Below are 14598 nucleotides of genomic sequence, written 5' to 3'. Positions count from 1 at the left end.
GCGAGACAAAAATTGTGTTTACGTTATCGACGCTTTAAAACAACGTTCCTATGTAGTGACGTTTTTTGAAGCTGTCGACCTACCCATGTTTTAAAAATCTAGCAAAAATCAATTAGTCGTATCTTTCTGAAATTTTCGATATTTATTCATTAAATAAAATTGCATAATAAAAGCAGGTTTCGTTAAATATATTAGAGGAATTTTTTTTTTTTTAGGTGTACTACACCCCCCCCCCCCATGTTTCATGTTACGAAAACTAAACAAAATAAATGTAGGTCGATAAAAAATTAAAACATTTTTTAAGCTGAAAAGATCAAATAATTTAAATAAATATATATATATATATATATATATATATATATATACATAACTCCCATTATTTATTTCACTTGTGACATAAAATCATTGTTAAAAAAACTTTCTCTTGATAATTTTTTTTCTCTGTAATATGATTATTTGAATTACAAAAAAAATATATAATATAATTATTTGAATTACAAAAAAAAAACAATTCTAAAGATAATTACTTAAAAAAACTTAAAATGATATTAAATTCAAATATTACGTGATATGAAGTTTAAACAGATTTTTTTAATAACAGGTTTCGAATAATAAAAAATATATTCATATAAAAGAATATAAGACTATTGAGATAATAAAAATTGTAAATCCAAAATCAACCTTTAAAAAATTTATTTTGATTTTATTTAAATTTATAAAGGGTAATCCTTATCTTTTGCACCTTTTTTCAAAAAAAAAAAAAAATATGGAGGCCTGTAAGCAACATTATTTTTAGATACATAAGTGTCAACAGAAAGCGTTAAAATTTATTTTATTTTATTAATTCTCGTCTGTGTAGTTCGTTAATCAAAATCTATTTGTTTTAGTAAAGATAAATTTTATATTGATTTTTTATTTATAGCAAAAAAAAAAAAAAAAACGTTGCTTTTATTATAACGCGAATGCCCGTCCATAGAAATTGAGACACACACACGAAATGATGACGTCGGTGTTAATGTGTACAATGCTGACGTCTTACACACCTAGCATCCATCAAACTTAAACACCGAACTGGAACTCGAAAACGAAAGGAAACAAAATTTATTTTTCTTATTACCAGAAAAAATGTGTTTCCCCTGTTATTTTAGTAATAACGAATTACTAATTCGTTATCGTTCTTACTAAAATGAAATAATAGCCCCCCCCCCTAAAAAATCACTTCGGTTCAAATTTTGTACAAGTTCTCACCATTTTAAAGTGTTTGGCAAGTATTGCTTGTTAAAGTGGAATTTGACAATTAGGTACCTCCAACGCGAGACACAAATCCCCCCCTCCCATATGAAACACTATATAACTTTATTATAAATTAATATTACCAATATAACTTTTGTACCATTTAAAAGAAGGGCAAAATAAACTAGTAATCATTTTTTTTAAAAAATTTTTTCAGCGTACGAAAATAATGAAAATGCGGGACGAAAATCATGTTTACATAATTGACGCTTTAAAACAAGTAAGCATTCTGAACATGAAAACATACCCATGTATTAAACATAATCTAGCAAAAATAAAATATTTTGTTTTTAAAAGTATAATTCAGTAATGGTCAGATTTTCTTGAAATTTTCGAGACTTATCGATTTTAGAATGAAATTACATATAAAATGCAGTTTCTGTAAAATATGAGGGAAAATATTTTTTAGTGCATGGTCCCTCCCTATTTTTTCAAAATTTGAACAAAATATATTTACATTGATCGAAATTTCTATTTATTATGAAGCATAAAAGTTCAAATAAGTAATAAATATTTATTTTTAAATGTTTAAATCCACGTATTAAACAAAAACTTACCTTGAAGTTGCAATTGACATGAATTTAATGTTTTTTTTTTGGGGGGGGGGTTATAACGTTTTTTTTTTTTCTAATTAATATATGCTATAATCGGTTGAATTGCCAAGAAAAAAAAAAACTTCTTAAAAATTAAGTTTTAAAAGAGTAAAACTCCATTATTTCAAAATGTTTCATTACAACATAGATTTTTTAATTAACTAATGGGGGTGCCTGGCGTTGCCTGGGTGTTTAGGTGGTGTAGTAAGGGCCCTGGGGAGGGGGGGTCAAAACAACGGTAACGAGTGTGACTGGGTGGGTGTAAAAGAAAAAAAAAAAAAAAAGTCTTAGTAGGCAGGCAGGCTCGAACCCGTAACACGAAGGAGAATAAAAAGGGTTTTAAAAAAACGTGATGTCTTATACAATGTTTCTATCCCCCGACCGGAAATTCGGAACACTGAAATTAAGCATAGTCAATCCAACCGATACGATGACTTGCGAAAATGACAGTGCAAAAACCGACCCCCTCCTTGTAGAAAATTGCTCAGTTGAGGGTGAAGGAATTAATGTTTTTGGCCAATTTTTCGATATTTGTCGTCCGAGACGTCAAGCTTCAAAATAATACCGATCTCGCAATTTTTGATGGGTAGCCAGCCTATTATGAAAAAAATATTTACTTTCGTTTTCTTTCATTTTACTAAGAAAGATAACAAAACAATAATCCGTCCTTACTAAAATAATAAAGGTAAAATAGGTACACATGGAAAAAAAAAATATTATTAGTAGGTACGCATGGAAAAATAAGAATTAACAATTTTATTTTATTTTAGTAATAAAGATAACAAAACATTTTAGTAAGAAACATAACGAAATAGTAATTCATTATTACTAAAATAATAACCGGGGGAAATGCATCTTTTCTGGTATAATAAAAATAAATTTTGTTTGATTTCGAGTTCCGGTTCGATGTTTAAGTTTGGACAAGGATGATTTTTGTAGTGGTGATTTGGCCAGGGTATTCCGATAGTCACATTTACCATGTTTTTATTATTTATTTATTTTTTTTTTCATAATTTTGAAACTAAAAAATTATTTTTATGTGCATTTGTGAACAATAAAATATTTTGTTTTTAAAAGTATCATTCATTAATTACATAAATAAATGATAATTAAATTATTAATTAGCTATTAAATATGTGATTATATTGTTTAAATTAAAAAAAAAAGTCCTGCTTATTTAAACCTGTTTGCATAGTAACCTAACGATGATTAGGGAAATTTGGTTCCTTTTATGCGATATAGGGTAGAGAGTATTTTACCAATCTTGTCTCTAGGAATATGCTGGATTGCCCTCGAGGATAAAGGTTAATGAGTCTACGATAGTCAATGGGATAATATCATTGTATTCGTTAATAGTGAAAATTTGGTAAATTGGATTACTTAAGAGGACGGTTCAACAAGGATTTGTTCAGGTTGGACTTAAAAGCGACCATAGTCAGCTGGAAAGCAGGGAAACAGAAGAGAGTTCCACGGGTATGCAGTTCAAAGAAGCAAACTTTGTTCATGGACTCTACATTTAGGTTTAAGCACAGATAAAGAATGGGAGAAATTATTGATAGTGGTCTCAGCTAGATGAGTGTTTTTCATGAAAGTTTGGTGGGGGGGGGGGTAGATTGGAGCTCGGACGAGCACTTGCCATGAAAATAATGATAAAGTAGAGACTCGCAATGTCTCTCCACAAAATGAAGGGGTTATATTCCAAAAATTCATAAAGTAGTTTTTTTTTGTTTTTTAAGAAAATAAAATTTGATGTTTTTTACCGATAACTTACTGTCGTAGCCATTTGTTTCTACTTCTTTCAAGCGAACAATTTGCTTTCTGCAAACAAAACAATTAAGTGTACTATGAAAATGATTGAACATCCCTGATGGGTTTTGTTAATGGTGTATGTTACGCTTAAAATTATTATTATTATTTTTTTTTTTTTTAAAATTGTACGGTTCTGTTGTTTTTCTGAGAGAAAAAAAATGAAAGATTCGAATTGGTTGTCTGCCCTTATCAGCCTCGCTTTGATTCTATTATGGCCCCTAATTTTTCTCCCTCGCCAACAAGTAAAATTTGATTTTCTTGAATAAAAAACCCCAAAAAAACTACTTGATCAAATGACATGATTTTTGGAATATTGCATCTTTGCTCTATGATTGGTACGTACATCATACAGACTTTTCTTTTATCTTTTTTTTACTTTTAATTGCCACTAAAAGTGTGAATCTGAGTAAGCACCTTTTATTTCTTATGACACTCAATATTCAAGGATATGGGTCATCTCTGAGTCTGCTCCTGCTGATATAAAAAGACTTTGTTACTGAAGAGTTCCACAACCCTTGAGGATAGCGAAAAGTAAGTCTCTGTATCCATTAATATATTAACACTGAATGGGAGAGATGCTAGACGCCATATTTGTTTAGGATGTGGACAACTCTCAAGGATGGACAATTCTTAAGGGCAGAGAACTCAAATCGACTTTCTTTTTTCTCTCCCAAAGTAAGACATTAATGGCTGCCAAAAATAATTAATTGCTAAAAATTGTAAAATTTGATTTTTTTTAATAAAAAAAAATGTACTTTATCAATTTACATGATTTTTGGAATATAACATCTGTTTCGTGAATAGTATATACACCATAAAGATTTTTCTTTTATTTGTTGTTTTTTTCTTTTTTAAATAAGCATAATTAAATCAGCACCAGATATCTATATATCTAAAAGCGAAAATGTATGTATGTATGTTCGCTTTTTCTGTATGTCAACAAAAAGCTTCTTTTCTTTTTTTTTTTTTTTTTTTTTTCGGTCGCTCGCTTCACAACTTTTTAAAACTTTTTATATCACATATAAATCATAATATTTCACAGTTAACAAAGAAGCTCGCCTGTCTATTTAATTTGCTCAATTTCAGGAAGATAAATATTCAATATTTGTCGCTCGCCGCATGTGGGTTAGTCTTTTTCCTAACATCTTGGGGGGAAAAAAAGAAGCGTTCAGCAGTAAATGAAATCCCACAGTCAAACTTGACCTCATTAACTCATTAAAACGGGCACCTGCTAAATCCAAGTAATTAAATAAATTCAAACGTGTTTCCGTTAGCATGTCGCGGTGGGGCAATGGTTAACGTTGCACTTTTTTTTTTTTTTTCACAACTTTGCCTCAAGGGTTCGGGTTTGATCCTCATACTTACTTTTTTTTTTTAACCCCCCCCCCTTCACACACACACCTCCAAACATCCGGGCAACGCCAGGTACCCCTTGCTAGTAATTTATAAAAAATTTATTGGCAATGTTTAATCTTCTTGCTCATACATCCCTATTCCGAATTTGTAGCCGTGGGCCGCCATCAGTAATTTGGTGCAGAATGGCAGTTCATATCCATCACTTCAGAATAGTGGTGTATGAGCAAGAAAGTTCAATATTGCCCCATTAGAAGTCCAAATGAATAAATCTAACCTAAAATATAGTAAAACTTTTTGTTAACAACAGTTGTTGATTTCCGATCAAAATAACAGAAACCTTCACCAAATGGACATTTTGTATCTTATCCATTTTTTAGTACTTGGGAACTTTCTATTTGAATGGAACACTTTATTTAATTCAAATACAAATTTGCAATCCTATTCTGAAAGATTTTTTATATTCACTCTAAAAAATAAACGAAATGATTGAATTCCACTTAAAATAAAAACGAAAGGCTTTGACAGAATTTTTATTATATTAGTTATATATATTCATGCCAAATTAGTACTTTGTTCATAATGTTTAGCCAAAGTATTTCAGGTGAAAACATTATTTCATACTTACGTGTCACGTCGAAGTTAGTATAAACTCCAAAAATTACAAAAAATGATCAAGTCGAAAAATAATTACAAGTAAAAATAAAATTTATTAAATTGAATTTTATGTTTTAATGTAGAAAAGTTGTGCGACCAATTCATGTGATATAAAAAGGGAGATAATCCTTAAATTAAGGATCTGCCATCTTTAAACCCGTTGTCTTGGAACATAATTATAGCTGATTTTTTTTATTTAATATATTTCTAGCACATCACCTACAGGACCATTTTTGTCATTTTTGGAATTATACTAATTTTGCCTAAAAGTACATAATGATTTCATCCATGTTGGTTTAAAAGATTTCCAATGTAAACAAGCACCTACTTTTCATTCTAATTTTGATTGTCTTTTTTTTTTCTTTTGTAGAATCAGAAGATACAACAGATAAGGTTTGTATGAAATTTTGATTATTTTTTTTATTTAAAAATATTTTTTTCATATTATTTTTTGGTTCCTCAATAGTGGGACAGATTGCTGAAACAATCTTTCACTTGGTGCTTGTATCACTAAGTGAAATTCTTATGGAATATTGAGAACCTGCCCCACTACAAAGGAAGGATTGGATCTAGTAATTCACTCCTGTTTGTTTGCATTTTTCTCAATAACCATGCCTTGGATTTTTTTTTTTTTAAATATGCACAAACGCTTTTTGTGTATGTCCGAGAAAGGCTTTTTTCCGAGAAGCGATCGGTCGACTCGCTTCTTCTTAAAACTTTTTATATCGCATCTAAATCATAATATCTACCATAGGGGTTGCCTGTCTATTTAATTTGTTCAACTTTGAAAAGATAAATATTCAACATTTTTCGATCGCCGCATGTGCATTAAGCTTTTTCGTATAATAAAAGCGAAACTAATTCTGGCGGCATTTTTCTGGAAACGTCCGAAAGCAATCAGCTTTGATCAATCTGGTGTTTCTCCTTATATCAGACAATTGCTATTCAATTTGGACAATCCCCTTTTTATGAGGAGCTGGTTTTCCCAACAACATCTGGGAGAAACAAAAAAAAAATTAAAAGAATCCTGCTCTGCAGTAAATAAAATATTGCTCCGCAGTCAAAGTTGACCTCATTAAGTACAGGCACCTGCCAAGTTTTAATACTTAAATAAATTCAAACATGTTTCCGTTACTATTTCGTGGTGGCCCAGTGGTTAATGTTGCATGTTTTTTTTTTACACTTTAATTTCCAATTTTGACTCAAGGGTTCGGGTTCGATCCTTCATACTTACCTACCAAAACTTTTTTTTATCCCCCCCCCCCCCGACACAAACACCTGGGTGTTTTGATTTACCTAAAACCACACGCACCTCCAAACACCCAGGAAACGCCGGATACCCCCCCTCCCGCTAGTCTATATATATATATATATATATATATATATATATAAAAGAGAAAATGTGTATGCATGTATGTGTGTTCGCTTTTTGTGTATGTCTACAAAAGGCTTTTTTGGCCGTGATTCTCAGTTGGCTCGCTCCTTCTTAAAACTTTTTATATGCTGTCTAAATAATAATATCTACGACTAAAGAACTCTGATCGCAGCTATCTTTAATTTACCCGACTTTTACAAGTTATTTTCGAAATAATTTTTGATCGCCGCATAGCGGGGAAAACAGAAACTGGCTTCCAGCGCAAAAATAGGTCAAACATCACCCGACTTAACGTTCTCGCACCTGCTAATTTCGCTTTATAAACGTCAACTTAACACACTTATCAATTCATCTATTCCCGTGGTCGAGATGGTTAGGTCGCAGGTTTTTTTTCCATTTCCTTTCCACCTCCGCGTCAAAGGTTCGGGGTTCAAGCCTACCTTTTTACTAAAACTTTTTTTTTTTTTCTTTTACACCTCCAAACACCCGGCCAACGTTTTTTTTTTTTTTTTTTATCTACCCCTCCTCCAAACACACACACACACACACCTCCAAACACCCGGGCAACATAGGGTACACCCCCCCCCCCCTAGTCTATATATATAAAAGGCAAAATGTGTGTGACCATTTCGTGTATGTCTTCAAAAGACTTTTCTCGCACACGCTTCCGGGGTCGTTACTATCGCTTAAAACTGTTTATATAGGTCCTATATCATAATATCTAGGATTTCGGAACGCGGGTCGTCTCTAGATTCATTTACGTCGACTTTTATGAGGTTTGCGCTATTTCGCTCTGTCCCCTGTTTGTCCTGCATTTTAGTATAAATGCAGTGAAATTAAATTAAAACGTTGTGTTCTCGGCTTTCGCGCTGCTTTCCCCCCTTCCCACCATCATCTGGAGGGAAGTGAAAACTAAAAATAACGATCCCGCGATTACCTCATTTAGCGTCTTCCTGTCAATCAAACCTCTTTTACTAGCTTTATAAGCCTTAACTTCACACGCTAATCAATTACTCTCACTCGTGGTCGAGACAGTTAAGTAGTTTTTTTTTTTTTTTTTTGTTTTTTTTTTTTCACCCCAACCAAGGCACATTGCCACTTTGGTGTAGGGGGCTACTATCAGGGGCAGCAACTACTGGGACACTATGTTGGAATTTGGGCAGCAAGATGTTGGTTCACGTTACACTTGAACTTCTGCATGTCAGTACAGTTAGGGAAGCAGGAACCTGGAATGGAATTCCAGAGTCTAGCGGTTCTGGGGAAGTTGGCTTTGGTTTCCACCTCCGCGTCAAGGCTTCCGGGTTCAATCCCTTTTTCTGACCAAAACTATTTTTTTTTCTTTTACACCTTTAAACACCCGGGCAACGTTTTTTTTTTATTACTTCGCTTATTCTTTAGTTTACCTCTCCCTCATACACAGGTTTATTTATGCCATTTTTTTTCCGTTTTGGTTTTGAGGGTTTTTTTTTTACATCGTCTTTTTTATAATATTTAAGCAGGGTTATTAATTACCCCCCATACACACATCTACAAAAACCCGGGCAACGCCGGGTAACCCCCCCCTCCCCGCAAGTCTATAAATATAAAAGCGAAAATGTATGTATGTACGCTTTTCCTCGATGTCCACAAAAGGCTTCTTTCAGAGAACCGCTCGCTCGCTTCACAACTTCTTAAAACTTTTTATATCTATAAATTGTAATATCTCACAGTTAACCATGGAGCTCACCTGTCTATTTAATTTTAATGACTTTCAAACGTTAATTATTCGACATTTCCCGCATCGGCACGTGTTAATCTAATCACAGGCTCAGAGCCAGTGGTCTAATGTTTGGTCAATGTCGACTTCGTCATATCAGATGGTAGCTTTCATTTCGAGACGAGGGAGCGGGGTTTTAAAAACAAGCAAACCGATTTATTGACCTCATTAAAAACTGTCCCGCACAAAATGCTAACTGCTGAATAGCTATCGCCGTCATGTCAATCAAAAATGCGCACCTGTTTTTTTTTTTCACACTTTACTATTTTTCAACTGCGCGTCGTAAAAGCTTCGTTTTTTTTTTCACCTGTTTTTTTTTTTTTTTTCACACACACCTACAAATACCCGGGCAACGCCGGGTACCCCTCGCTAATATATATATATAAAGGGCAAAATGTGTGTGTGTGTTTGTATGTCTTGCAAAAACTTTCGACATAGGCAACGGATCCTGACCATTTTGGCATTGTTTTAAACCTCGATCTTTCGGATGACAAATATCGAAAAATTGGCCAAAAACATTAATTCATTCACTCGCAACTCTGCAGTTTTGTATAAGGAGAGAACATTTTTGCAAAGTCATCATCTCCTTTTGATTGACTATATTTAATTTCATTGCACTTCACTTCCGCTTGCGCGATGGAGATATCAACTAAGATGTTACGTTTTTTCTTTTTTTTTTTTTCACTTTCTTTTCCTCCTTGACGTTATGGGTTCGAGCCTGCCTACTACCCCCCCCCCTCTGCTATTATCACTTTTTTTTTTTTTTAACACCTGTCTCCACCCTGGATGCCTACCGGGGTTCCTTACTACACCACCTCTCCACACCTGGGCAATGCCAGGTACCCCTGCTAGTACATTTTATAAAGCTTCATTTTGCTGAAAGATTGTTCTTTATCTTTGGCCTTCGGGACAAGATCAAAGTGTAGTATCTGTTCTTCAGATGCTGCACTTCCATTTCTTGTTCTCTTTCGGTGGAGGAGAAATCCTTCACGACTGAGACAATTTTTATTTTTGTACCTTTTCTCCACGTTAAAAAACGACCCTGGTGTCTAACTCTGTCCCGTGGGGAGGCATAGTAAATAGGTACAACCATTTAGGCAGGTATCTTAATGGCAACGTTATTAATAGTGAACTGATTTTATTTTTTTGTATTTGGATTGTTTGGACTATTGTTCTCATCTTGGTTCTTTTTCTCACGTTTCAGCCAATGTAACCTCTGACCATCTTCAGGTGCATTCACACTGGATGTTATTGGTGAATGATGAAAAATGTCTTTTTTTTTTTTTTAATGATGTTTGTATATTTTTTAGATATGGATGGATAATTATTTTTTATATTTAAATTAAGACTATTGTTCTCATCTTGGCTGTTTTTCTCACATTTCTGCCGATGTAACCTTTAACCTTCCGCAGATGTATTTTGTCAAACTTGGAAATTTTTTTTACCAAACTTGATGATCCTCTACAGAATTTGGAATGAAACCCTTTATTTAATATGTGGGAGTAGAATGCACTCGTCCCATCAGCCATGACAATGCAGAAGTTCTAAGATGAACGAGAGCATTCTACTCTGCAGGATTAAATAAAGAGTCCTGTTAGAAATTCTGTGCAGATTCCCTAGTTCGACAAGCTACGCCTAAAGAATATTAGTAGCTTACATCTGTCGAAATATTGTGAAAATAACACTCAAGATGAGAACATTAAGTCTGAATAATACAAACTATGAATCCTCATCTGAACAATTCAGAAATGATTTATAATTTTTAATTTTTTTTTTTTTTTTAAATCTCAGGAAGACCCAATGCAAAAGGAAGAAATGGTTACAACCAAAGAAGATGAAAAAGATACAGGAAATAAAGTCGAGGTTGATGAAAAAACAGATGAATCTGAGGTTCAGTCCTTGCAAACTCCAGCTGAAGAAGCTAGCACAGAAGAAGTAAAAGAAGAGGAGGTGAAGACAGAAGAAAAGGAAACAGAGGAGGTAAAGAATGAAGATGAGGAAGAAAAATTAACAGAAGAAAAAGATGTAAAAAAGGAGTTGTCTACTAGTCCCCCAGAAAATGCAAAAGGAAATGATGAACCTACAGCTGCAGAAGACAGCAACGATACTATAGTGAGTATGATTGGATTAATGATGCAGCGCTTCTGTTTATCTTTTCTTTTTTTTTATCAAAATCTACTTTTGTTTTTAATAAGAAAAAAAACTCCTGTGTTCATTTCGTATAAATCTGCTGGCGTTGGTTTCATCAAGATCTTCCTTGTTAGAATTCTTTCTAGAAAGACATTGGAGGAACCAAATGAAGGTTGTCAACATTCCTAAGTGGAAGTGTTTCTATGCAACGAATTGGGTTCAAACTTGGTACACCCAGGTTGTCAGTCCGTGTCATTAACCCCTTAGCTCCTGTCACCTTAAAAGAGCTGATTTTTACCTCCTATCAGAGTTCTCTCTGAAAATATTAATTTTGCTGTGAAGCAATTCATGAAGGGGATAGGCAAGTTTGATTTTTGATTCATCAGAGAATGGCTTTCTGTCCTCTTCCCCCTACATGTGCATTCAGTGTTTTTTACTTTTGATTTTCTTTGTTAAAACTGGTTGGAGTTGTCTAGAGAAAAAGCTTGTTTTGTGCTGTCCTCTCTACACATATATAAAGGGGTTGTGGCCTCACCAGGTTGGAAAATGCATTTTGATTTTTTCTTTTTTTTTTTTCCTCCACAACTCTGGTATATGTATGAAAGTATATAAAATGTAAATTAAAATGATAGAATGAAATTTTAACATTTTTTTCTTTTTTGTTTTGTAACTCTAGGCAGAAACCAAAGATTCTACTCCAGACTTATCGGGTATGTTTTTAGAATTATTTTTAATTCCATTTAAAATAATTAAGTTTTTTTACAAATCCTACAACTCTTAAAAAGGTTGCTTCTTGAAAAATTATATTTCAGTAAATATTTTTGTTTTCTTTAAAAATTATATTTCAATAAATATTTTTGTTTTCTTTAGTAATTATATTTCAATTAATATTCGATTAATTTGTTATGTAAACGTTAATCATTTGTCACTTTAAAAAAATAATTTTCTTATCCGTTAGTTTAAGCTGGGGATGGGCATCCTATGAAATGCTAGACATTCACCTGCTATCTCATATATTCCAACTGAGAGATCCTTTGAAGAGTCTAACCATCCTTTTAAGTGCAATTGTTGTCTGTGTATGTTTGTATGTCCAGCTACAAGTAAAATTATGAAACAAACATGAAGTTGGTATATTCTTGATTAGCGTTGCCTGGATAAATATTTAAAATTAAACAAAAAAAAAAAATTATTCATTTTTTAACCAGCACACATTTCGTCTGAGGTCAATTATTTTATGTGCTAGAGGGAACTAACTTTGATTTTTTTTTATCAAGGAGTTACATCCCCTATGCTGACTCCTTCCTTGAGGAATCTATATAAAGAGTGTGTGTGTGTGTGTGTGTCCAGAGTGAGAAATGGGCTGAGCAGACAAGAAAAAAATAGGATGGGGATGGAAAGATAGTCAGATGATGAAGTACAGAGAAAAATGTTTTATTAGAAATATGTTGCACTTTTGTCTTTTGTACTGGGTAGCTCTGCTAGTAATTAAAAATAAATAATAATAATAATAATAATAATTCAGTGTTTCGAAATTTTTAGATAAGGATTTGAGTTTTGATTATTCAAACTACTGTTCTCATTTTGGTCAATCTATCGCCAATCTCCTTCGGGTGCATCTTGTTAAACTTTAGAATCTTTATGGAATTTTGAATGGAACCTTTTATTTAATCCACAGGGACAGCTTCCTCTCACTCTGTTACTCATCATTGGATAGAAATCTTGGGGATTTAGCAGAGAAGCCAACAAACAAAAAAGGGTAAAAAAAATTTAAATATACAATAAATAAATGTTACCATGGCCAATAGAAGTTACTTTAATACCTATCTGGCTTATTTTTTTTTTTTATTTATTTATTTATTTATTTATTTTTTAAAGTAGTTTGAAATACTTTTTTAAAATCTCAAATATCCAGTTTTTACGAGTGGTTTTGCAAATGACATGGCAGTAGGTTTGTTTCCTATGAAGAAGACTAGGCCACCATCTTGTTTGCAAAACCGTCCGTAAAAAACAAATATTTGAAATTTTAAAAAAAAAGCATTTAAACTACATTAAAACATAAAAAAAAAATAAGCCGGGTAGGTATTAAAGTAACTTTTATTGGCTATGGAAACATTTATTGTATATTTGAATTTTTACCTTAGTTGTTTGTTGGCTTCTCTGTCTAAATCCCTGAAGTCTTAAGTAATTCACAATTGTATTGTTAGTATGATTGCCTTGACTGAGGCTTGAAGTTTCAACCCTTGGAATGCTGTCATTTAGAAGTGATTATAACTTAACACTTTTATCCATTGCACCACTGTCCTTACTGTCTAGTACGGAGAATAGTAATAAAAAATATACAAATTCAATGTGTATTTATGAAAGATATTTATAGGCCCAAACAAGATATCTTTTTATAATACACTGCATGTCAAATTATGAAAGAGATAACATTTTTTTACCAGTTTCAGAAACTTACCGGTTGTTTCATATCAAAAGCTTCGGAAACGTTGACAATGCTGATTTGCGCGTACTGTGAAACTTTTGTACTGTTCCGCGCAATGTAAACAACTTGCAATTATAATTGCTGAATCCACGGTATTTGAGGTGCGTCAAATTATTAACAAGGCATTTTGTTTCATCAATAAAATGGGTCGTAAAGGTGGTTTGAGTAGTTCTGAAAAAGAGTACTATTACAGAACAGCTAGGAAAAGGTAAAACTACCCTCGAAATATCGAAAATGATAGGAAAGTTCCATTAAATTGTGAAGAACGTTGTCAAGGACCCTACAAAAGTACGTAAGAGAGCCGATAAAGGTAAATCTAGAGTTGTTTCACGCCGTTCTAGACTTCAAATTAAACATGAAGTTGTTAAGAACCCTGGGCAGACAAGTCGAGAAGTCTTTGACCAAGCCGGATTGAAGAATGTCTCAAAAAGTACTCCATGTCACTTTCTGAAAGAAGTGGCAAAGTCTGTTAAGCCTGTGACAAAGCCTCCATTAAAGCAACATCACATACAAAACCGATCGAAATGGGCAGAGGACAACATGAAAACGGATTTTTCCAAAGTTTTGTTCACGGATGAAGTGGGTGTCACTTTTGATGGTCCAAATGGTTGGAGCAAGGGATGAGTCCTAGATGGACATCAGTGTTTAAGGCTCTAACAAGGTGGTGGTGGGATAATGATTTGGGCTGGGATTATCGGAGGTACTTTAGTTGGCCCATGGAGAGTCCCAGAAGGCGTAAAAATGACGTCAAATGCTTACATAGCTTTTCTGAAGGAGCACTTTGAACCATGGCTGAAGAAGCAAAAGTTAACGTTCAGAAGAACCATTATTTTTATGCAGGATAATGCTCCCTCGCATGCAGCAAAGAATATTTGCAACAACTGGGGTTCTCTGGGCTATGGAAGATGGAGTAGCCTGCGAATTCACCAGATTCAAACCCAATTGAGAACCTTTGGAGTATTATGAAGCGAAGCCTCTATGCAAGTGGACGCCAATTTAAGAGCAAAGCTGAGTTGTGGGATGCTCTCCAAGAGGTATCGTGAGGAATAACTGTTGACAAAATCACAAATTTGACTAATTCTGTGGACCAACATCTTTTACAAGTCCTTCATAAAAAGGATCGCATATTCCCTACTAATTGTGTCAA

At 33.4% G+C, this 14598-nt stretch overlaps 1 protein-coding gene across 4 annotated transcripts in view; it reads left to right on the top strand.

The window, feature by feature from the left end:
• Window positions 1-14598, top strand: part of LOC145259946 (uncharacterized) — a 117152-nt gene that overhangs the window by 45487 nt on the left and 57067 nt on the right. For all 4 annotated transcript variants that reach the window (XM_080117920.1, XM_080117918.1, XM_080117919.1 and 1 more), the window contains exons 3-5: window positions 6076-6098; window positions 10628-10948; window positions 11643-11676. In XM_080117920.1, the coding sequence (XP_079974046.1) occupies window positions 6076-6098; window positions 10628-10948; window positions 11643-11676 (378 nt within the window). The remainder of the gene's footprint in view (window positions 1-6075; window positions 6099-10627; window positions 10949-11642; window positions 11677-14598) is intronic.

The sequence above is a fragment of the Euprymna scolopes genome, chromosome 35 (assembly GCF_053919585.1).
Source record: "Euprymna scolopes isolate OS-2025 chromosome 35, ASM5391958v1, whole genome shotgun sequence".
In the NCBI taxonomy this organism is placed as follows: domain Eukaryota; kingdom Metazoa; phylum Mollusca; class Cephalopoda; order Sepiida; family Sepiolidae; genus Euprymna; species Euprymna scolopes.
This window is presented reverse-complemented; position numbering and strand designations above follow the sequence as displayed.